The 24341-nt window shown below is 45.5% G+C and overlaps 3 protein-coding genes and 2 non-coding genes across 9 annotated transcripts in view; all 5 read right to left on the bottom strand.

Annotated features, from left to right (window-relative positions):
* DYM (dymeclin) overlaps positions 1-9383 on the bottom strand; it is a 212316-nt gene extending 202933 nt beyond the window's left edge. For all 5 annotated transcript variants that reach the window (XM_069001243.1, XM_069001244.1, XM_069001245.1 and 2 more), the window contains exon 1: positions 9250-9383. The gene's annotated coding sequence lies outside the window, so the exon portion shown is untranslated. The remainder of the gene's footprint in view (positions 1-9249) is intronic.
* Positions 9384-14897: 5514 nt separating this feature from the next.
* CZH18orf32 (chromosome Z C18orf32 homolog) lies at positions 14898-18110 on the bottom strand. Its single transcript, XM_069002215.1, has 4 exons — positions 17968-18110; positions 17547-17633; positions 15733-15974; positions 14898-15091 (listed from the first exon to the last, which is right to left on the bottom strand). The coding sequence occupies exons 1-4, from the start codon at positions 18038-18040 to the stop codon at positions 15017-15019; spliced, it is 477 nt and encodes a 158-aa protein (XP_068858316.1). The 5' UTR covers positions 18041-18110; the 3' UTR covers positions 14898-15016.
* Positions 18111-18643: 533 nt separating this feature from the next.
* RPL17 (ribosomal protein L17) lies at positions 18644-23064 on the bottom strand. The gene is made up of 7 exons (XM_069002072.1): positions 23020-23064; positions 22623-22675; positions 22489-22529; positions 21098-21232; positions 20085-20183; positions 19198-19389; positions 18644-18739 (listed from the first exon to the last, which is right to left on the bottom strand). The coding sequence occupies exons 2-7, from the start codon at positions 22660-22662 to the stop codon at positions 18692-18694; spliced, it is 555 nt and encodes a 184-aa protein (XP_068858173.1). The 5' UTR covers positions 22663-22675; positions 23020-23064; the 3' UTR covers positions 18644-18691.
* LOC138103924 (small nucleolar RNA SNORD58) lies at positions 19060-19128 on the bottom strand. Its single transcript, XR_011147891.1, has one exon. It is a non-coding gene; the product is annotated as a small nucleolar RNA SNORD58 (small nucleolar RNA).
* LOC138103925 (small nucleolar RNA SNORD58) lies at positions 22751-22819 on the bottom strand. Its single transcript, XR_011147892.1, has one exon. It is a non-coding gene; the product is annotated as a small nucleolar RNA SNORD58 (small nucleolar RNA).
* Positions 23065-24341: the final 1277 nt, after the last annotated feature.

Raw genomic sequence — 24341 nt, 5'->3', positions numbered from 1 at the left:
TTAACCTGGAACTCTTGAGTTCTCCATGTCAGAACACTGACAGTGCCCAAAGTTCTTAACTTGTTCTCCTAAGATGAGTCACCATATTCTCTATTTACAAGCTACTGTTGCAGCTCGCTGCAGCTCTCAAAGCCCCCCACTTAAACCACTTTCCAGCAACACCACAGCAACTGGTACAGGTTTCAAGCTAATTCTTGAAAAGGAGTCATGCTTGCTTTCCAGATTTCCTACAGCATGTCAGCAGGTTCAACACCATTAATAATCCAAAATAAAGAGGATTATTTTATTGTCTCTTTTCGGAGTCAGTGTCAAATCACAGTGCCCAAGAACGTGCCGAGTTCCATGGCCACAGCCACACTCCCAAGCAACATGACAAGCAATGGAGCCCCTTGTAAGCCCTCCAGCCCTAATGCTCAGCTGGCTCCATCCAAACTGCAGAGAACATGTTTGATTCCACAGACCTTCCCCAAAGCGACAGAAAAATAAGGCACTAGCTGATTATTTTCTCCTCTAAATGAAAATAAATATCAAGCCATCCGGACCTGTCAGAATAATGCACCTGCTAGCTTGAGCTTTAAACACTTGATAGTAGTTTGTAGATAAGGGGACTTGGCAAGCTTTGACTTCCACTCATTCAAGAGCCAACAAATCTTGAAGCAATCAAACAAACATACAGATTTTTTCTCTCTCCTATATCCCAGGTGGTTTCTTTCCTCTCTTAAGTACATTACACTCACTATACCCCTCTGAAGCAAAAATCTCAGCAAGTTGTACTGATCCTTCCTGTAGATGACCACACTTACAGACACATACAGCTAACTCCTTCCATCAGGAACTTGTGTTATCCCAAACCTTTATGAAGCGCTCTGCAATGACTTCATGATGCAACCTGAGCACCTTCAGCTCCTACAATCTGAACAGCCACAGGCCCTGCTGTAAATAGGCAAGACATTTCTGAGGAACTCCAGCCATCAAGTAACCCAGGAAACTCTCCTTCGGAGTTCATGAATATCCTACGGTAAAAATGTCTAAAAATAATTTAAAACAGAAAAGAAATATCAACATTTGATTTCCAGGCATTTTAACAACAGTAACAGATTAACCCCAATGCTTTAACTTAGCTGGTTACATGCTAGCCATGATCTCAAACACATTTCCAGGACAGTTGCTACTAAAAAATATTAACTTAAAAGGCAGTCACCACCTTAAATCATTTTCAAACATGCTATTAAATGTTTATTTTAGAAACAGCTGCGTTTAGCTGAAAAGATCACTCAAATAAAACATGTAACCACTTAAATGTGCACACTCCTTTTAATTAAGAGGCACTGCCTCTGTGCCTGTATGCTGGTTAAGGCAGTAGAGGTTCAAGTCTCTAGATAATAATATAAAGGGTATGTCAGTACTTGGAATAGAATTACAGCAGTATTTAAAACATTTATTTATTTATTTATTTATCCATGATTTTTCCTACACTTGACTTTCATAACAGCCCTCACTGCACAGAAAGGCTGCTCCAGGGGATCCCAAGGAAGCTGCAAAAACAAAAGGTTAAACAGCTTCTGCTTCCTCACATGCTGAAGTGGGACAGCCCCAAGAAACACCAAATCACAGGAAATTCTCTTTCACTCCAAGAAAGTCAGTCCTTGCTCTAGCAGTAAATTACCAATGAAATCTAATTTCTTTTTCCTTGAAATACACTAAATAAATGCATGGTTCATTAAAATAAAATTTTTTAAAAAGCCAATCTAATTTACCAGCCCAGCTGCCTACCCAAAAAAAAAAAAAAAATCACAGACACAACTTACTAGCAACTCATTTAGTTTACCTTGGTGTTATTACACCCCCAAAGAATCACAGCCTGGTCTGCAAGTGTCATTCTCTATTAAATTCAGAATCTGTTTAGTCCCAGAACTTGGCTCCATGATGCAGCAGTAGAGGCTTTAGGGCAATACAAGGGAGTTCGTTTTGCACATCAGGACTCATTCCAACCTCAAATTGCTACAGGTGGCTATAAATATCAAGTTTACTGTTTCTTCTAGAAGATTTTATTATTAATTATCAACAATGCTAACAAGAATATAATTTTTCCTCTAAAACGAAGTTAAAAGCAATTCAGCAATACAGAGATGCCACATATGAGCTCCTACGTGTAACTAGTGGTACAGATGTGTACTGTTGAACTAGGGAAAGAAACTCATCATATTCTCTATATCTTCTATTTAAATAATTTTAGACAAGTAATTAGAGATCCTTTCGGGATTATATCTCCTACTGGTCTCACAAATTAATTGCCAATGCTGGAATTTTATCTGTGCAGTACAGTGAGTTCCCCTTCCAAAACTATGCTTGCCATGATAGTTGAGCTGAGTCTGTAGACAACTTGAATAATATAGATTACATATAGCTATGGGGTTTTTTTAAATTACTGCTTTAAAGTGTAAGAATTTGAGGTGGTCATGCACATGATTTTACAATGTCATCTGAGATCTGGTCACTAGGTTGGGTCTTTAACACAACCACATGAAAATACTGAAAACATTTGAAAACCTAGCAAAAAATTCATCTCCATACATAGCAGGACTCTGGTTACCTTTACAGTTTGCACTTTATGAACTAAAGCAAATGGACATCGTTTTCCTTCCAAGCAAAGCAGCCAGAGCCACTGTAAAGATGAGAACATGAGATGTAATGCTGCTCATTCAGTATTACCAAAGCACTGCACTGAGGTTTTTGGCTGATTCCTACTTGTATCAAGAACTGCAGGTTTCAGACCATCTTTCACCCATGAGACATTAAAGCATCCCACAAAATCCTAACATAATGCTTGCCACAGAATTATGAGACTACTGCAATATATTTATATGTAATTCTCCATACAACAGAGAACACAGAAGTTACATTAACACTATGTACTGTTCAGCTCCAACATTTGAATTTTACTGTCCACACAATATATTTGAATTCTGACTGCTCACTCATGTTCAGTAATATTTCATAGATTCATAGAATGGTTTGTGTTGGAAGGCACCTTTAAAGGCCATCTCATTCCACCCCTGCCATGGGCAGGGACACTATCCCAGGTTGCTCCAAGCCCCATCCAACCTGGCCTGGAACACTTCCACAGATGGGTTAGCCACAACTTCTGAGCAACTTTGTAGTTTCCTAGGCACATTAAGTGTTTATTCACTTGCACTGCTTGGGGAATTGTTTCGGCAAAGTTTTGGTGCTGCTATCAAGGATAAAAAAACCCCCCAAGAAATGAGATATTATCTTTCTACAAAGACAAAATGCAGTTATGCAAATACTTCATTCATACTAGGAGATCATTCACTAGTTTTTCATATAAAGAGGTACAAAACTGTAAGAATTTTGGTTTTACCAATTAAATTGGTAAGATTTTGCTAAGCAAAACTAATGATGCAGAAATACCTGGCAATAACAATTTATGCCAGTAAAAGGGATCTTTAGGGAAAAAAAAATCTCTACAATCTTCAGACTTTAGTAGTTTTTGCCATTTTAAATCAGAGAAGAGCATTGAAATAATCTTTGTTTTTAAAGCACGTTAATGAGTCAAAATATTCCAGCTATAACTTAATGCCTAGCAATCTTCACTATCAACTATCAAACACTATCAAACCACTGTTAGGAATTCACCTTCTCTGATACACAAGTTAGCCACAACCAAGCAGCCTGGGAGATTTCAGAATGGAATAAACGCATCCTTCATGACCATTTTAAAAAGTTTCATACTGTTTTTAAGTTAATGAGTTACACAGGAAAGACTGTTTCTGCTCATTTTACTTTACACTGATTAGTAATTTTCCTCCCCTTTTCTACTGTCTTTTCAGCAACCACTCCTTTCACTTCTTTCTGCAGCTCCCTTTACCCACCAGTTTTACTTTTGCATGCTGACAACTGTTCAGACTCAAAAATCTCCCCCGGCCAAAAAGAACCCCAAACCACAAAAAACAGTTTTGTGAAAAGTAGCAGACAGGCAAGCTGCTTTTGTGAAAAATACAAAATATGAGCTCTTTTAGAGAACCTTGGATGACCATGTAGGGGTCTATCTTTGCAGCTTGGGGGCCAATACCATCTCTCATGGCTTTCCAGATAATCCTGTCTTTCCTCTACCCACTACTTTTCAGACACTACCAAGTTTGACGGCTACTGTCAGGGATCATGATACAACCCTCTAACCTATCTTTGCAGCAGCACAGCACACTAGCTATTCACCAGGTACCAAAACATCCTCCTATAAAGCTCAGCATGTAAGGACAGAAGCGCTTCTGGATGGCAGTAAGAAACGCAACAGAATTATGAAGTGCTCCCCACAACACAAAAAAAAAAAAAAAACCAAACCAACATCTTAAGGTCTTTAGGCAGCTCTCAACATAAATTATCTGACTTGCCCACTGTTTACTCAGCTGGGTGAACAAATACAGCATCTCTTTTGGTTCTCCTGCTCTGTTCTAGTGCCTTCCCCTTCCACAGTAAGAACCTGAATCAAGCAGCAGTGCAGTGACATCAGTACGGTCCTTCTGGGTTCCACTGAAGCCTGAAGAGTCTTGCACGTAGCAGAAGTGATTAATCTTGATAGATTTACTGCAGGCAAAGAAGGCCCCTCACAGGGAAGGCAAGCAGCTGAAAAAACGAGTGATGATGCTGTGTTTTCTGCTCCAGTTCCTTTTCCACAACATTTTCGTGGGAGTCAGTCATCAATAAAAGCCTAATTCTGAAGAGCACAATCTGCTTCCTTCATATCCCACCTACGGGACACTTGTTCTCCTCACAACTGAAGAAGGGATTTTTCAAAACCTTCATGGTGAGGCAGAGTATTTCAAGCAGAAGAACTTGGATGTGAGTGAGCCCAGATGTCGTGGTGCTTCCCCCAAACTGCTCAACAAGGGATGCTATTGTCTTTGACAGCTCACCCTACACAGTTTGTCACATTTTAATAAAGTGCTCTGAAAGGATGACAGAAAAGTGAAAACCTAAATTCCATAAATGAGACTAAGATGTACTGATCTTGTTTCTCAGTGTCATCTCAGAAAACTAACACATTTTCATACACTCTTTATAATAATATATAATCTCTAACCTCCAGGTTACTGGTGATCCATTCTGCTGATTTTTAATCACCAAATCAACTAATTTTGATAAGAGATGCCAAATTACTAATCTCAAAACACCTTCTTTCAAGTGAACTACTAGTCACCTTCACAAGTCACCTTCAAAGCCTTGTCCTGAACTGGAACTACTGACTCATAGGAGGAAAAAACCAACCTTGCTAAAATTGCTTTTCTCTAAAGTTATAAGAGATCAAAAATATTTTACACAAAAATGCCATTCCAACCTTTCACCTCACAACAGAAACTTCTGATACAGAGTGATCTAAAAAATATTAAAATGTTACATGATGGCCCCAAACACCAATATGCAAATACAGGCTTGCAGCAAACTAAACCCCAAAATTATTGTATTTCCACCCAACATGTATTGGCCTTTCCGTGAGCACACACCCATTAGTGACACAACTAATCTGTATGAAGCTTTTGGTCCTCTATTCCCTCAGTCACCGTGTTTTATCAGGGCAGGGCAGCAGGCACGTGTCAAACCTCTTGAGGAAGCTTTTGCTGAATCCCGCGTGCAAATCTCACAAACGCCTTTCTATTAAGAACTTCAGAGACCTCCTATTTAACTTTTACAGGTAAATAAGTATTTATAGCAGTTAAGGATTTTTTTGCCCAATTTATAAACAAAGCAACTTATGCAACAAAACATATCTCTAGTACATTAATACAAAATCCCATGAGATCAATTAAGGAGTCCTCAATTTTGTTCATTTTAGTGCCGGCAGTTACACTCCCAAATCTCTCTGAAGGCTCAAAAACTTCTACATATACAAAATTTATTAAGACTTAAAATTTAAAGCTACAAAAACTATAAAGATCACTTTTCTGTTGAAATTCCTACACAACATGTTATAAAATAAGTACTGCACCAAGCCTGCCAATCTGAGAGCAGAATGTCAGCATCAGTGTTACAACAACATTCCATCACAGAGGGGAGGAAAGGTGGTGTGGGGACAATTATAAAAAAAATTAATTATTAAAAAAGTTACCTCCATCCTTACTCTTACATTCCAATACCCCAAGAAAAGGTCAGCACTTAAACACAGCTACTGTGTTTTGGAGCACATGCAGAAATAAATTCTTTAATCCAATTAGTAAACACTGTCAGAAAGGAAGAAGGCTGGGTCAAGCACACCTTGTAATTTCTGTGTAAAAGGCTCTACACCTGTTACAAAACTATTACAGGTAAATAACACATTTTTCAAAAGTTTCAAGAAGTGAAAATTCAAATGCTATCTCCACTCTTTGCAATGGGCAGGTATTTCTGTAAAGGTTTTGTTTGCTCTCACCAGTGAGATTCCTGCTGCCAGCCAGGACAGGTGTGCTGGAACTATAAAATGAGAACAACAAACTGAACTTTAAACAAGAATATCAAAGGGATATGGAGCTCAAAAAAAAAGCAAATCAAGAATATGCACAACCCATACTGAGACCTGACTTTACAGCTTAAGAATACACTGCACATCAGAATCAATGTTGCTGGTTTGACCTCACCTTCTTCCCAGGGTCAGAAAGAGACTTTTATTACCACAAATACAGCAATGGTTTTCAAAACCAGTTTTACACCAACTCCCTGATAATCTGTGAAGGATTATAGTGTTGGAAATCTTGTTCAATATGAGAATGTTTTGAGGACTCTGCCCCTTCCCTCTTTTTTTAAAAAAAAACCCTCACTATACCTATCTAAAAATAAATCAAAAGTAATTCACTCTTTCTACCATAATTAAAAGGGACAGCTGGGTTGAATATGACACAAGCCAGAATAAATCTAGCATGATCTAATAAACCAAGTAGCTTCTATATGAAAGGAATGTTAAGATAACTGTTACACACAAATATTTCCTCCATCTTTCACTATCAGATGTAAGTAAAACCTGCCTAATGGCCCAAGCAATGTTTCAAAAAGATAATTCAACCACCTTTTAAGCTTCAGACAGATGCTCAGATGTTCATCAAAAGCCCTGCATTTGTTTCAATATTGGTATATTTTAATATATTTCAAAGCGTATACAACTATTTTGGTATCTGTACTCTTCCACAATTTGGGCATTAACCATATTTTTGCAACAGGATTATTTGTCTCTGCTTTTAAAGTTTCTCACAGCTGAAGATCTATCTACAGCATTAAAAAGCATGTTATGCAGAAAGACAAATCTGTTTTGTATGTGTAATAATTTTATATTATATTACACATCAAGATTTGTATCACCTATCTTCAGGATCTACTGCAAATTAAATTGTACTTGCCAGGGTGTGGGATTACTTCAAGATGCAATAGACTTTCCACTCTAGAGAATACACTTTGAAAAATACTGTTAAAGTCATTAATCATCTACTTTGACATCAGTTCATCAGACACCAAACAGCACTTCTTCCATTTAGTGACTTTTGTCAGTCATCAGCATGTTAATAACGTCTTAACATCTTAAAAACACAGCATGTTAGAAACTGCCAGAGGGCAGGTTTGGATTAGATATTGGGATGGAATTCCTGGCTGTGAGGGTGCTGAGGCACAGGTTTCCCAGAGCAGCTGTGGCTGCCCCATCCCTGGAAGTGTCCAAGGCCAGACTGGATGGGGCTTGGAGCAACCTGGGACAGTGGAAGGTGTCAGTGGAAGGCCCATGGCAGGCGGTGGAACTGGATGATCCTTAAGGTCCTTCCCTACCCAAACCAGTCTGGGATTCTATGACCTCAGAATTTTCCTATTAATCTGATAAAATCACTGGAAGGAAGCACCAGAGCCATCTGAGTATAGCAATAATTTGCTATAATTTTTTTTTTTTTTAGAGATTTAGCAGGAAATATGAGGGATTAGAAGCTCTGCTAGTAAAACATCAGCACAGGACTGGAAGAGGAGGAGCTGACGGATGCTTCAGGCAGGTGAGAGTGCTGAGCTGGGTCCATCATTCCCTGGGCTGTCCATGGGCCCCTGCTGATGCAGCAGCAATGGAAAGAGAAAACAGCCCCTGGAAAGGACAGCACGAGGCCTTCCCAAGCTCCTGACAATCTAAGGAGCAATGGCAATTTTTTAGGTGCCCCAACTGGAGCACCTTGAACGCTTTTCAGTTGGGAATTGACACAACGTGGGATTACACAACTCTGTGTTGGGACACTGGACCCAACCACCCGGGAGCCTCTTTCCGCTCTCCTGCACTCCAAAAGTGAGCCGTGATGGAAATATCAGCAGCTTAGTTACTTCTGCAAATACCTACAATGATTAGAACTGCAGCCCAGCACGTTATCCCTCAGCACAGAAGAAGGAAAAAATCAGATTATGGCCCCATGAACTCCCTACGCCCAGCACAAGAGATTAGAAAGAATAAATAAACAAACAAACAGTGCTTGGCATGAAGGCATATGAGGTAATACAAAGCCTGGCAACTAAGGTGAGATACCAATTCAATTTTAAACTAAAATATGCCTTACTTTTGATAAATATTATCACTCATAAGTATGAAAACTATGTGGTAGAAGTGAGGAGGCAGTGAGCCCCAGAAGATCTGAGATGCTGCAGAGCACTAGAAAAGCCTCTGGTTCTCAAGAACAGGATGGAAAATAAGTCAATTTATCATCTAATCATGAAAAATAAGTATCATTACGAGCACAAAATAAAAAGATGGGTATGAACCTCTGGCTTTCCAGTCCTGGGCGCATTTAAAGGGACACAGGGACATCCCAAGGGCCCTGAGGGATCACAGGATCCCTGTCAGGGAGCACTCAAGGTCTAGATAAAGAGACACAGGCACATTCTGGGAACCCTGGCAGGGATCCTCTTATACCTAAGGGACACAAGGACATCCAGGAGACCCAGCGAGGGATCGATTCCCGGATCCCTAAGGAACACAGGTACAACCCGGCAACCCTGTGAAGGATCCCTGGAGATGCCCCAGCCCGGGCAGGGACACGGCGGGTGCCGGTGCCCCGGCAACTCTCCGCAGCGCCGGTGTCGAATTACGCAAGGTATCCCTTCATCTATCGCGACACAGGCCCGCGCCACGAGGGGACGGTGACGTCGGGGCAACCGGGGGATCTCGGGGGCCCCCTTCGGAGCCGGCGCCCGCCGGGTCCACCCACCGCCCATGCCCCTCGAAGGCACCGCCGAGGCCGCGCTTACCATCCGTGCCCTGGGCCCGAGGTCGGTGGCGGAGTCGGTGGCGGGGTACCTCGGCCGGTGCCGCTCCCGGGTCCCCTCACGGCCCCTCACGGTCCCCGCCCGCCTCCACGTCGCCGGGGCGGCTCCGCTGCGCGTGCGCGAAGCCCGCGCGGGGCGGCGCGCGGGGCACGACGGGAGTTGTAGTCCGTGGTGGGCGGGGCGGCCATAACACCTCCCGTGCCCTGGGCTGATCCCCAGCGTGGGCAGCAGGGGAGAGGGAATTCTGCCCCTCTGCCCCCCTCAGGTGAGACCCCACCTGCAGAGCTGCCCCAGCCCTGGGGAACAACAGCACAAGGACCTGGAGCTGCTGCAGCCAGTCCAGAGGAGGCCACCCAGACGCTCCAGGGCTGGAGCCCCTCTGCTCTGCAGCCAGCCTGGGACAGCTGGGGGTGCTCAGCTGCACAAGAGAAGGCTCCAGGGAGAGCTCAGAGCCCCTGGCAGGGCCTAAAGGGGCTCCAGGAGAGCTGCAGAGGGACTGGGGACAAGGCATGGAGGGACAGGACACAGGGAATGGCTTCCCAGTGCCAGAGGGCAGGGCTGGATGGGATATTGGGAAGGAATTGCTGTCTGTGAGGGTGGGGAGGTCCTGGCACAGGGTGCCCAGAGCAGCTGTGGCTGCCCCTGGATCCCTGGCAGTGTCCAAGGCCAGGCTGGACAGGGCTTGGAGCAGCCTGGGACAGTGGAAGGTGTGGGATGCGCTTTAAGCTCCCTTCCAACCGTAACTACTCTGGGATTCATTCTGATTCTCTATTCTGCGTCCCACATTTTAAGTGGGACATGAGTTAAGCCCACAAAATGGGATCAACAGTGAATACCTGAGGGTGGGAAGATTTACCAGGCCCCACCCTGCCCTCATGCTGCTTTAAATCGTTGCTTGTCTGAGGGTAACCTTCATCTCTAAAGCCGGGTTTCTGCCATCAACAGCAGGTTCCAAAGTACCCGTTTGCTCATTAAAAGGGAAACCCTTCCCAGTGTAGTCCTGAGTTTATTTCCATGTTCCATGTGGTGTTTGACAGCAAATCCCCAGCTGGGCTCTTACACATCCCTGTCCCTGGGCTGTGCGTGGCAACAGCACGTCTGCAAACAGTGCATGTGGGGCGTGACCCTGCGTAAACATTGCCACAGTACAGCAACAGTCCTGGCATGGGGCTTGTCCTGGTGTTCACACCGCATTTGATGGGAATGGCTGTGGCTGCAGAGGCGGTCAACAGCACAGCTATAAAACAGTGTGCCAAAAAAAAAGGAGCTGTAGAGCAATCCCCACGCCAAAAATAAGCATTACTATGTCTGTGTGTGTATAAACACATCTCTTCATAACATGTCAATTTACGTCTCACTGTCATCCCAAAGCCAGGCTGGACGGAGCTTTGGGATGACAGTAAAACATAAACAGGCTGGACCTGGGACAGTGGAAGGTGTCCCTGCCTATGGCAGAGCGTGTGGTGGGATGAGATTTAAGGCCCCATCCAACCCAAACCATTCCATGATTCTAAAACAACAGCGAAAGATACAGCACTATCATCTAAAAGCATTTCTAACGCAGAAGAATCACCATGGCAAACATTGCCTTCTAGGCCTTTTCAATTAAATTACTGCAGCCAGGTTCACTGAAAACAGGAATAATGGCAGTCTGTTACAACCAAAATATGATTTGGTGCAGCGAGCGTGCTCTAACAAGCAGGAAACTGCACAAGGAAGATAATCCCTTCTTCCATGTCTTAGGCAGTTTAATGAAATGGAATTATTTCTCACTGAAGGAGATTTAGTTAACCTAAGTGTAAATTAAATTTCTCTTCATTTCCTTTACCTGCAACCTCTGGAGCCACTGTTCTTTCAGCAACAATGTTCTGCATTGTACAGAAATGAGGAAGGAATGACTCTGAGGACTGAACCTCAGCAGCACGTCCAACATCTCCCAGAATTCAGCTGGGACATGACTGCTACATCTGGGTAATAACAGCATATTGTGTTAACTGTCATTAGATCAGAATTTAACTTTATTGGCAGTTTAGACATTCTTAGCAGCTGATCATGTGCAATTTAATACGCTAGAATTTCCTTTCCTTTCAGCATCATCAGGCCCATCAAAATAATCAGAAACATAAAATTTAATTAATTTTTATTTAAAAATTTGTGGCATATACTTGTATTTGTTTAAATGTTGTCTTCAATTAACTTCTTGGCATCCAGCTACCTGTGCAAACCAATACACAGAAGGTACCACATCCCATTTAGACCTTCCCATTAAGAAAAAATACTTGAAATTAGTTTATTTGAATGATGGTTTTTCAAATATTGATTTATTGATCTTTCCTCAATAGTATTTAAATAAAGCCAGACAGGTTTAATGCTGAAGAACTTAGGACTAGATTTGCAGTACTGTGGTCCCCCAAAAATGCCAACTCTGAAATTTTCTAAGTCTTCAGTGTAAAATAAGCTGCTACTTGGTCTAGGAAATTCTGGTAGATGTCCACGTGCCACCATCAGGTGCCTAAACCTTTTGTAAATCTTGTTTTTAGCGAGTAACGAGCACAGGGGAATTTTCTCAGTTAAATTCAACTCACTTGATAGATATTATTCTCTCACATGAGGATTTCCTTAATTTCTGGCTGCTTATTTTTCTTAAAGAAGGCTTTGTGCACTCCTTTGCATCCCAGCAGATATCTCCTGTGTGGATACAAAAATGCTGTTAGCAAGGAATTTTCCTGCTGCTTTCTAAGCCGTGGGATACTCTTCTCTCTCACACAAGATATTAGCAGAATTTATAAACCATGAACACCTGCGATCTTGCCGAGCTTTGTTTATAGTACAGTAGGAAAATATTTTGACAATGGATGTTTTAGGATTTTAGCCAATCACCCCCAAGGGGTGGCTGGTCCTTTGTCCAATTAGACTATGAAGAAAAAAGTCTACGAAAGAGTTTGTAAAATAATTAAATAAATCAATCTTGCTGCACAATTCCTGCCTGATGGATCTTCTCTCCTCCTCCCTATGGCTGCGGGATACAGTAGTATTACTGCACTAATATTCCTGCACTCCTGCCCAGGCTCGGGCCTTTGCTTTCACCTGATTTTTATTTAACTATTCACAACAGGACTATTGACCTATTATTGAAAAAGAATAGGGGCAGAGGAGTTACAACACAAATCTCCTGACAGGACTTCCAGTGAAGTGCCTCACACAGAAAGTTTTGTGATGTGGATTGCTCACTTTACGGTTTAACTGCAGCTAATAAAAGCAGTGGAACACCATTCCAGAGAGCATAAACGTGTAATCTTACTTGCATTATCTGCCTGTTTTCATAGTTTTTTCAGAAGGCCTGGTGTTTAAATACAGTGCTGGCACATAGCTGGAAGCCTGGTGCAGCCTGCAGTCTAATTTACTATACACTTTGTTTTTTATGTTACTGTTCGATGCACTTCCTTCTGTATTAATATCTTAAATAACTAAAAAAAAATTAATTATGCAGACTTCATAAATTGACTGAATACATTTACAGATTAAAGGAGCACCAGTAAAGCTCTTGCTCTACTCTTTGTTGTGTTCACAGCTGTTTAGAGGCAGATATGCTCTAAAACTATGGCCTGTTTATGAGATGCCCAACATATTAAAACAGCATGGAAGGGACAATCTCTTCAGCAATGCTCAGGATGTCAGAACACATATTCTTGTTTAGCTGCAAAGTTGCAGCTTGGACTGGGAATGACTGAGGCATCTCCAATCCTGTGTCCAGCTCTGGGCCCCTCAGGACAACAAGGACATGGAGCAGCTGGAGCGTGTCCAGGGAAGGGAACGGAGCTGGGAAGGGGCTGGAGCCCCAGGAGCGGCTGAGGGAGCTGGGAAAGGGGCTCAGGCTGGAGCAAAGGAGGCTCAGGGGGGACCTTGTGGCTCTGCACAAGTCCCTGACAGGAGGGGGCAGCCGGGGGGGTCGGGCTCTGCTCCCAGGGAACAGGGACAGGAGGAGAGGGAACGGCCTCAGGCTGGGCCAGGGGAGATTCAGGTAGATTACCACCAGGAATTTCCCCATGGAAAGGGTGGTCAGGCCTTGGCAGGGGCTGCCCAGGGAGGTGTTGGGGAGTCCCCATCCCTGGAGGTGTCCAAGGAATGCCTGGATGTGGCACTCAGCGCTCTGGGCTGGTGACAAGGTAGGGATCAGGCACAGCTGGGACTCGATGCTCTTTTCCAACCTGAATGACCCTGGGATTCCCTGATCTAGGAGAAAGCTGTGCTACTCTGATCCGATGGGGGGTCATGTTCCAAAGATGAGGTAAGAGCTGGTTAAACAGCAATTCCAAATTCAGGTCCGAACAGATTCACTCATTAAGGGGAGCAAACAGCATTAATCAGGACCTCACACGGAGGTGTCTGTGACTGAGCTCATTGCAAAGGCACGGCTGTGGCTACAGGGGCACATCTGTGAATGCTGCAGATTGATTCACACCACGTCTGACCAAACCAGGCACTGGCAGGAAATGAGGCATCTCACCACAGGCATTGGGTGGGCAAAATTAGATACTGGAGTAATTAATTACCTGGTGAGAGAAATCACGGTTACAAGAATAAGACAGTGACGGTTCAAGGACTGCCTGTATAAAAAGGTGCATTTTTAGGCCTGCCCAAGGGAGGATTTTAGGGAAATTAAATCATAAACACCAATCCAAAATTGCTGGAATGGTTTAATTTTGCATCTTTAAAGAGCTCTCTGGTTTGGCAGACAGGAAAAAGCAGGAATTATCACTTTTATCCCTTACTAAGCACAGGGACACTTAAAACCCTTCACAGCTGGGATGCAAGTCAGCAGCAGAATCCATCTTCCCAGGAGGAGGCAAAGCTTGCCCAGTTCACTTTATCATGCACTCAGTTATTTTGGGACCTCCTTCTGTCTGGGGCCTGTCTCCAGGTTTCCAAAGATTTTGTCACCATTTGAGGTGTTTATAGCTCTGAAGCCTAAGAATTCTGTGTAATAATTGTATGAAGCGACTTATTTTTACATAAAATCCTGGTTTATTATAATTAAAATTACATAAGCATGTTAAAGAGGTTTTAGTTGTATGTTGGGTTTCTTTTTTAAAGCCAGAACAGCACCATTTTAAATCACTAAAACAGAACATAAAGCAACATTCTTTTGCGTCATGCCTCTGCTGCTCATCTTCAGGAAAATAAAAGGCATGATATTTCAAGGAAAATAATTAATGGAAGTATCACATCAAGACCTTTTGCTTTCAGTAAGCTAAGCAAAATTTTTATGTAGCATAACTCCTTTAGCTCATCCATAGATTTGACATGAAAAATCTAAACTCTTCATAGATAAACGATGAGCTTTTGTTGTCACAATGCAGTCCACAGTTCTTCACCAAGAACAGATAGAGCCTTTAAGGTGAAAGCCTCAAGTATTGCACTAGCACTTAGTGACATCAAGATGCTAAGATACATTTACCTTCCATAGATAATTTATTCGTAAACTATTTAACCTAAACTCTAATCACACCAAACAGATGGGACATGAAAAGTAGTTCCAGCAAGAAAAATACAAGAACTTCAGCTCTCAAATATTTTACATCAACAAATGAGCCGGCTGCCATTTTTTAAAGGCAAAAGAGACTCTCTCCTGCAAGCAATGAAGTTTTTTATTCAGCTAAAATGTGCAAAGAAAAAAGTCTCAAAGTCAGAGGAATATCAGCAGTTCATACTGGACATGAGGGAATAAAATCCTTAGGAATTAACTCCTTTACGCCGTTTTCTTGTCATAAACTGCTGCAGATCTCTTTGCAGCAGTTCCATTTGCAATGCCATTGCTTTCAGACTGCAAATAAAAAACGGTGTCATTAATGAGATGTCAGATTAGAACTTCACACCTAAAACAAGAACAGCTGGTGACAAAAATGGTTTTAGAAGCAAGGCCAGTGAAGATCTGTGAAGAAATATGGAGCAAGAACCAAAAGTGGTAGTGTCTGTGTAGATTTACAAATAATTATTGCTTCGGGGGAAGGGAGGAATGAGGGCAGCAACAACATTTACAAGTCCTTGCATTTTGATAGAAGATAAATAACAAAAGCATGATTTATATGCACTAAGCACCTTCCCCCATTATGAGTGGCAGAGAGAGGGGTTGTTTTTAATCTCTGCTTCATACATCTGTTGTGATTTACCAAATATTTGACTTTTTTCTTCTCTGAAAGAACAGCCAGTCTTTAAAAAAAAAAAAAATTAATTAAGCCGTTTCAGGATACAGGTGCAATTCCTGTCCCTCTGAGACCAGAAGCTGTCTTGAAGAAAGTATTTCTAGCTGGCTTGGTAGTGGTAACTGCTGTTTCTACGAAAATAACCACCAAAAAGGTCTGTTCATACACCCAACTATTCACCCTCCTGTGGTGCCTGCCCTGAACTACCACTGGGTGGCCCATCCTGGAGCTTTCCCCGGTTAGCTGGGTGAATTAATCTTACTTTATGGCTTCCAGATCCATCCTCCCGGTCTCTTTTGGTGGCTGAAGGTCCCTGAGGGTCCCCAGCGCTGCCTGCTGGCCCCTGTTTGGCGTCTGCTGCTTCCTGCACAGCCTTCTTGGGCAGCACGCGCTTGATGAAGGGTGCGATCACGGGGTAGATGTAGGGCTCCACAAACTTCTTGTAGAGCCAGAGCAGAACAGGGATCACGATGCACGGGATGCACACCATGGCTCCCTCCTGTGCTGGGGCAAAGGTGGTGATGGGGGAAAAAACAGCTTAGGGTGGCAGTGTTTGTGTGCTGCACACTACAGACAGTATTTAAATAGTAAATAAAAACATCGTTGATAGTCGAACATAGATTATTCTGTAATTATAAACTAGCTGTTAAAAGTTTAAAAAATGCTGTGTGTTCCAATGTTATCAAATCTCCAACAAAGGGAACATTCTTGCCATTTTAACAAAAAAACCAAACCAATTTGCTATTAATTCATCAGTCCTACGGATGCAACTAAGAAAAACAAATTCAGGAAGTAAGTGGTTTTGATTAAACCGCACAAAAACAGTTTAAGCAGCAAGCTGCAGATATTAGCCCAGTTCTTGCTATATTAAGAGTCCAAAGGGTTTGTTTTGCTTATTCCATTTTTACTTAAGGAGAAATCAGACAGTAGAAAGCTAATCCATCCAGGGGGTTACCACTGAAGGGCAGGACAATGGGAGAAGGGAAGAGAATTCCAGTCAGGATTTGAGAGAAATAGAATATGGGTTACATTCTTCCTCCTGGCCTCACTGGATCCCACACCAACCCCATACAATTAACTACTAGAAAAGGAACCATCCCCTCTCTCTGAAACCCCAGAAGTCTTCAAACTTGGCACCTTGGAGTCTATGCTAAAAAAAAAAAAAGCAGAAAAGCAAAGCAAGGGAGGAGAGAGGTCTAACTGGGAGAGGAAGCAGTTAATTAGAGCCAGACCTGTCCCTGCCAGAGCTGATGAACAATACATTAGACACACTCTGCTGCCACACAACTTTGCCCTTCACAGTTCCCCTCTCTAGGCTGCTGACATCTCAATTCTCACACCAAGAAGCAAACAAAAGCTTTCCAAAATGGAGAATGAAGTGGCAGATGTGCACACTTCACTAGGGACCAGTTTTGCTTTGCTTTTTTTTTTTAAGCTATCCTGAAGATTTTTAGCCCTAAAAAAAAATCAATTTCCAGCTGAGTACAGCCAGGTTCTGTTCTGGCTGCTTCAAATACCATTTAAAACTACTCTCTGAAGTCAGAGAGGAATCTTATATTGAGACAACACAAACAAGTTAATCCTTTAAACTTGTTTTTAAAAAAAATTCAGGTACTCTCTCCACCAGAACTTTCTAAATATTAAATTTCCAGCAAAATGTTGTGGATTCATCCAGAAGCTGAAGAAAGTGGCTAGAGGGAACACTTCTGGCCATAGAATCACTTCAGACTTACAGAATTATTTGGGCTGGAAGGGACCCTCAAGATCATTTCCTTCTACTCCCTGCCATGGGCAGAGACACCTTCCATTATCCCAGGCTGCTCCAAGCCCCTGGCCTTGGACACTTCCAGGGATCCAGGGGCAGACACAACTTCTCTGGGAATTCCATCCCAGCCCCTCCTTACCCTCCTAGCCAGGAATTCCTTCCCAATATCCCATCCATCCCTGCCCTGTAGCAGTGGGAAGCCATTCCCTGTGTCCTGTTCCCTCCATGCTCTTTTCTAGGGAAACAGCACGTGTTGTGTTGTTTCTGCAGCCGCCTCCTGTGAAGATTCCTGGCCAAAAAAGCATCCCTACCTCTGCCGGATGCACCAGCGATCCCTGGGATCAGGGTGTGACACCGTCCTGATGAATTCCTTCTGAGACTTGCTGATGCTCCGCCACCTGGTTGGCAAGGAAAAAAGCACAAAAAAGGGGGGGAAAGGAGAATGAAAAGGTGGTCAGGCTTTAACCGGCAAGCTATTTTTTTTGCACAGGCGGTGTTGCTGGTTTCTGTGAGCCCCCACACGCGGGGCCAGCGCGGAAAACGCTGACGGGCAAACCTCGGCACGGCAGCGCTTTGCTCCCAGCGGCTGGGAAACGCTACATGGGCAAAACCGCCGGTTTTCCCCCGTTTTCCATGAAGGACGAGCCAGACTAGGGGGGACTGATGTCAAGCGCTGCCGTTCCGCTCTCCGAGGGCGGTTGGGGCCGGTACAGCCCGTGCGCCCCCGGTTACCGGTGCTGCCGGGCACACGCGGGCCGTGCGGAGTGGCGGCGGCGGGCGGGGTGAGGGAGGATGTGGGGATCATTCCCTGCTCCCGGTGTTCCCGGTGTTCCCGGTGTTCCCGGTGTTCCCGGTGTTCCCGGTGTTCCCGGCGCTCCGCACCCACCTGCGCCCGCACCGGAACGGACCCGCGCTTCCGGGGCGGTGCTTCCGGCCAATGGCAGGCGGCAGCGCGCGTCACGTGGCACGGCGGGCCCCGCCCCCAACGCCGGCGGAACCGCCCCCAACGCCGGCGGAACCGCGGGTCCCGGTTATCCCGGGGGTCCCGGTTATCCCGCGGGTCCCGGTTATCCCGGGGTGGGAAGCGGCGAGCGGACGGACGGCCCCGCGGGACACACGGCCCGGCCTGACTGCCGGACAGTGGGAAGGAATTGCTGTCTGTGAGCGTGGGCAGGCCCTGGCACAGGGTGCCCAGAGCAGCTGGGGCTGCCCCTGGCAGTGCCCAAGGCCAGGCTGGACATTGGGGCTTGGAGCAGCCTGGGATGGTGTCCCTGCCTATGAGGTGAAACTGGATGCACTTTAAAATCTCTTCCCAGCCAAACCATTGCTATGATTCTATAACATTCATTGCCTCTTGTCCCACAGCAACACCCAGCGCTGGGTCAGAACTTGGAGCAGAGTAACAGAATCAATCCAAATTTTAAAACTTTATTTATGTACATCTGTCCATGCAGATTTACTCCCGAGCCATTAGCTTTTGCTTCTTCAGCTTCTTCTGGGAGATCTGGGAAACAAACACAGAAAGAAGAAAATGGTGAAATTCCCAAAACATTCCGAAGTTATCTTTTACAAGTGCTGAGAATTGTTAGGAATTCCCTCACAAATGAGACTCATCACACCTGCACATGGAGTCCCTACAAGCACTACACTGCTTGCGGGCTTCTAAACTCCGATCATTTTACTGCACACACCCCAGGTTCACACACACAGTCTGGGAATGCTGCATCTGCTGTGAGGAAGGACAGAACCAACCCCCTCTGCAACAAAAAAACAGTTCTCAGGGTTTTAAAGTGCTTAGTATCTTGTTAATAATTTTAAAATGGGGTTGCTCAGAAAGACCTAGGTTTTTTTCATGGGTATTCCAAAGGTGTCCTAAGATAGTCATCACAGCAACCCCTCTCTCTGCCGGACACTCGGCTGTCCTGACCCCGTTACGGGAACGGAGCACACAACACGCGGTACCTTTTTCTTCTGGGCGACTTCCTCCTCTGGCTTGGGCACGATCTGCTCCTTCTCTGTGAGGATCATCTCGATGTGGCACGGGGAGCTCATGTAGGGGTTGATCCTGCCGTGTGCCCGGTACGTGCGCCGGCGCATCTTGGGAGCCTTGTTCACCTGGATGTGCTCGATGACCAGGGAATCCACATCGAGACCCTGGAAAGGAATAAAACCTGTGACCCATTTTTATCTTCAGATAAATTATCTCGGCAGAAAAAATGTGAGTAGTCACCCCAGACACCACTGCTGTCACTCAGACAAGCTTGGTGGTATCATGGAGCCGAGGGTTTTCCAAGGATTCACCAATGAAACAGCCAAGCGTGGTGGTGCCATGTAGCTGAGGTTTTCCAAGGATTTACCAATGGAACTGCTGAGCTAGGCAGTGTCATGAAGACTTACCAAAGCAAGCGCTAATCAAAATCACACCCTCACACATCACAAATAATGTAGAATTATGCTAATGGCTCATTGTTTATGGTTATTTTGTGGTTACTTAAAGGCATCACCTTTAAGTGGCATTACTCCAGCACTGCCAAAAAAGCTACCAAATTAAGCACTGTAACAAAGATGCAAACTGACCAAGAGTCTGCACATCTCAGTTTCACAGATGTTAAGAGATTTAAGCAGACCTTCTGAATGAAAATTTTTTAATTTAGTTTTTTCCTGTGAACTGTTGGTACCATTTTAACCTGAAGAAGACACATAGCCTGCTTTAAACAAGGAGCCACACCAAAGCCTCCATACAATTCAGTTTTGTGGACAAAGCAGCTGGGAAGTGGCTCTCCATGTCAGTGACACCCGGGCCAGGGGTGCTGACACACACCATGACACCACCACTGTGTAACACCCACCTTGAGCTCAGCGTTGCTCTCTGCATTCTTCAGCATGTGCAGCAAGAACTCCGCGCTCTTCTTGGGCCACCGGCCCTGCGTCCAGCCCCACTGCTTGGCCTGGAATGAGAGGACAACAGTGGCAGTCTTGCTTTTGACCTGGTACAACTCCATTTAAGTGACCTACTATACACCTTTAACTTGCCATTACCACAGAGTCACAGAATGGTTTGGGTTGGAGGAGACCTTGAAGGTCATCCAGTCCCACCCCCTGCCATGGGCAGGGACACCTTCCACTGTCCCAGGCTGCTCCAAGCCCTGTCCAACCTGGCCTTGGACACTGACAGGGATCCAGGGGCAGCCACAGCTGCTCTGGGCACCCTGTGCCAGGGCCTGCCCACCCTCACAGACAGCAATTCCTTCCCAATATCCCATCCAGCCCTGCCCTCTGGCACTGGGAAGCCATTCCCTGTGTCCTGTCCCTCCATTCCTTGTCCCAAGTCCCTCTGCAGCTCTCCTGGAGCCCCTTTAGGCCCTGCCAGGGGCTCTGAGCTCTCCCTGGAGCCTTCTCTTGTGCAGCTGAACACCCCCAGCTGTCCCAGGCTGGCTGCAGAGCAGAGGGGCTCCAGCCCTGGAGCATCTCTGGGGCCTCCTCTGGACTGGCTCCAACAGGCTTATGTCCTTCCTGTGCTGAAGAGCCCAGATCTTAGAGATTAGAATGGATTAGAATCTATTCTATTTTGCTGTGCACCAAACCCAACAAAATTTCATCCCTTTACTCAATGCTGCCAGCTAGATGCAGACACTTCAAGTAGATGCATCTACTGGAATTAAGAGCCACCTTTTTCTCTTCTCAGCAACCCGGTCTGGTGGAAGATGTCCCTGCCCATGGCAGGGGATTGGAGTGAGATGAGCTTTGGGGTCCCTTCCAACCCAAACCACCCTGTGATTCTGTGTTTTAAAGCAAGTTCACTATCAAAAATGACAAGACTACGTCCACACCATCCCTATATCACCTTTTCCCAGGAGCTCACCTGGGCGCATCTCCCGACGCCGCCGTTGTAGCGCCGGAAGGGGACACACTGCTTCTTCAGGGTGACGTCCTTCAGGTACTTGGTGGCCTTGCGGATGTGCATGCCCTTGATGGCCTGCGCGGTCTCGCGGGTGTTCTACCAACACAGGGCACAGAAAAGATCCTCTGAAAGCACCTTTCCAAGAGACAGCACAAGCACAGCCACGACCACTCCCCTGTCCTCGCTGGATACCATTATTTTGGCTACAAATGCAGCACTTACCAAAAAAGACCCAAGTCAAAGAGTGAAGAACAACTAATTAACAACATTTTTGTCTTTGCTACCTACTTTTCTAACCCTTGGTATGACCCCCACCAGTGAATCTGTGGGTCCAGCACACTTCTTTTTTTTTTTTAAGTAGTGGCTAAATCCAACAAGGAAATTTGTAACTCTTAATAAAAGTGTAATTTAAGTGCTTTTACTTTTCATAGCTCTTCTTTGGCCACTAATCTAAAAAAGCAAGACCCTGACAGATAAATTCTTAAAAAAATGTCACAAAAATGTCAAACACAGCACCTCACAGAAACTGATGAGGAAACACTGTGCCAATTGTTAACAATGTTTTCTCTAAAGGAATTACAGAGAAAAAAAGGCTCAGAAATAAAAATTAAGGGCAGAAGATCAGTCTTCTAAACAGCATTTACTAATTGTGTAAGCCAGCTCTAAGTATAATCCAACCTGTTTATAATAAAAAATGGAAAACAATGTGAAAATGTTGTATTACACTGAGCAAAAAAGGATCTGCTAGGTGCTATTTTTTGTTTAAATAACACTTCTGATTTCTTTTCTGCACCTAAGCCTTTTCCAGAGGAACTGAGATCCCTGTGGCAAACACCACACAACCAAAAAGAGAGGGGGAAATTAGACAAATTTCACACCAAACACTAACCCAGTGTCTGATAAATTCACTGCAACTGTTTCCCTGCTGTATTTAGTTATCTGAATTAGACAGAGACAATTTTAGGATATAGACTTTTATTTTTTGTGGATGGAGACCATTACAAGCAGCTAACAGCAATTGCTTAACTACTAAAGAATAGAAGACACTTCCCTAAAAAGAGGGGTTAGAAGGGATATTGGGAAGGAATTGCTGTCTGTGAGGGTGGGCAGGCCCTGGCACAGGGTGCCCAGAGCAGCTGTGGCTGCCCCTGGATCCCTGGCAGTGTCCAAGGCCAGGCTGGACGGGAGCTCAGGCCCTAACCACGACAGAGAGTAACGAGATAATCCTCACAATCCCTTTCAACCCAAGCCAGTCCAGGCTTCTTTAAAAAAAACCCAAACAACAAAAACTAACAAAAAGCCAGTAAAACACCATATGAACTTGCAATTTCTGCTACTCGCACACGCCTTACCTTGAAGTGCACACGCAGGTTAGATCCTCGCGACTTGCATGCTGCAAAAGAGAAAAAAGACCGAGCTTTAGAATCAAAACCTCACCGGCTTCCGTGAAATCCCACAGGAAAACTCTCCTAAAACAGCAACTCACATTTTGTGGGGTTCTCCGGATCCAGGGAGTAGCGCACCATCTTGAGAGCTTAGCTGAAAAACACCGGTTAAAACATTAAATTTCCAACACTGGCACGCAGAACCCGGATTGCTCCCCTTACCGCCGCAGCTGCTCAGGAATTACGTGTTCTTTTCACAGTTACATCCAAAGGTGTCCTAAGAAAGTCATCATCGCAGCCACGAATTTTCCCAGGCCTGCCCCCTCCCCGCATCCGCATCCCTCCCCGTCCTCCCGCGCGCCATCCAGGGGAATACCGCGGGCGCGGGGCATGTTGGACCGACCCCGGTGTCCGAGACGCCGGTGCCAGCGGGGATGGGGCGGGATGGGGGCAGATGGCGGCGGATGGCGCGGGACGGGACCGGCCATGACTCCTCACCTCGGGGCGGTGGCAGCAGAGGAAGGGGAAGGGCGGGGCGCGCCGGCAGCGCGCGCACATCTCGCGAGATTTCGGACGGGGCCGGCCCGGGACCGCCCCGTCCCCGCCCCGTCCCCGCGATGGCGGCAGTCCCTTGCCGTGAGGGTCGGGCGTGCGGATGGCTGTTCTCTGGCCGTCCCTGTGAATAAAACCTGCCATGGGGAGAGACACCGCGATATTCACCCTCTCATGGGGAAAAACACCGCGGTATTCGCCCTCCGCTCATGGTGCAGGTGCTTTCAGTGTGCATCAGGCACAGCACCACCAGCCGATCAAGGGAGGGGGTTGACCCGCGCCGCTCCGCACTGGTGCGGCCTCACCTTGAACGTTGTGAGCAGTTTTAGTCACCGCAATGTAACAAAGGTATCAAACTGTTAGAGAGCGTCCAAAGGACGGCCACGGAAATGGTTAAGGGCCTCGAGGGGAAGCCGAATGAGGGGCGGCTGAGGACACTTGGTCTGTTCAGCTGGAGGAGACTGAGGGGAGGCTCATCGCGGTTAAAACTGCCTCGTGAGGGAGCAGGAAGGTCAGGCATTGATCTCCTCTCTGGTGACCACTGACAAGACCCAGGACGCGGCTGGAGCTGTGCCAGGGAGGTTTAGGTTGGATATCAGGAAAGGCTCTTCCCCCAGAGGGTGCTGGGCACTGCCCAGGCTCCCCAGGGAATGGGCACGGCCCCGAGGCTGCCAGAGCTCCAGGAGCGTTTGGACAGCGCTCTCAGGCACAGAGATTGTTGAGGAGCTGGACTCAATGGTCCTTGTGGGTACTTTCTAGCTCAGGATATTTTGTGATTCAATCAATCAGCATCATTTAAGTTGGAAAAGCCCTCCGAGATCATCCAGTCCAACCTGTGCCAAATCCCCACCTTGTCACCAGCCAGAGCATAGAGCGCCATGTCCAGGCCTTCCTTGGACACCTCCAGGAACTCGGGCTCCAACACCTCCCTGGGCACCCCCTTTCAACACCTTTCCATGAGGAAACTCCTACTGGTGTCCAACCTGAACCTTCCCTGGCACAACCTGAGGCCATGTCCTCTCCTCCTGTCCCTTGTTCTCTGGGAGCAGAATCCGACCCCCCACCTAAAATCACAGAATTGTTAAGTTTGGAAGAGACCTTTAAAATAATCCAGTCCAATTCCCATCCCAGGAGCCACCACCGTGTTCACCATTAGATGGCAGCTCAGGATGGGAATAGAGCAGCACATCGCTCACAGAGGTGTCCAGGAGACCAGAACGCAGAGATTCATTCAAATTCATATTTATAAACCTCAACCGGTATTTACT

This window comes from Aphelocoma coerulescens (assembly GCF_041296385.1).
Source record: "Aphelocoma coerulescens isolate FSJ_1873_10779 chromosome Z unlocalized genomic scaffold, UR_Acoe_1.0 ChrZ, whole genome shotgun sequence".
NCBI lineage: Eukaryota > Metazoa > Chordata > Aves > Passeriformes > Corvidae > Aphelocoma > Aphelocoma coerulescens.
This window is presented reverse-complemented; position numbering and strand designations above follow the sequence as displayed.

What these genes read in the sequence shown, in the direction of transcription:
- RPL17 (XM_069002072.1), bottom strand. Translation starts at nt 22,662, where the DNA reads ATGGTGCGCTACTCCCTGGATCCGGAGAACCCCACAAAAT. An exon ending in TCCGGAGAACCCCACAAAAT is followed by an intron (nt 22,530 to 22,622) that starts GTGAGTTGCTGT and finishes TCTCTTTTGCAG; the next exon opens with CATGCAAGTCGCGAGGATCT. An exon ending in AAGTCGCCCAGAAGAAAAAG is followed by an intron (nt 18,740 to 19,197) that starts GTACCGCGTGTT and finishes TTTGTTTCCCAG; the next exon opens with ATCTCCCAGAAGAAGCTGAA.
- CZH18orf32 (XM_069002215.1), bottom strand. Translation starts at nt 18,040, where the DNA reads ATGATCCCCACATCCTCCCTCACCCCGCCCGCCGCCGCCACTCCGCAC. An exon ending in GCGTGTGCCCGGCAGCACCG is followed by an intron (nt 17,634 to 17,967) that starts GTAACCGGGGGC and finishes CTTGCCAACCAG; the next exon opens with GTGGCGGAGCATCAGCAAGT. An exon ending in CGCTGGTGCATCCGGCAGAG is followed by an intron (nt 15,975 to 17,546) that starts GTAGGGATGCTT and finishes CCTTTGCCCCAG; the next exon opens with CACAGGAGGGAGCCATGGTG.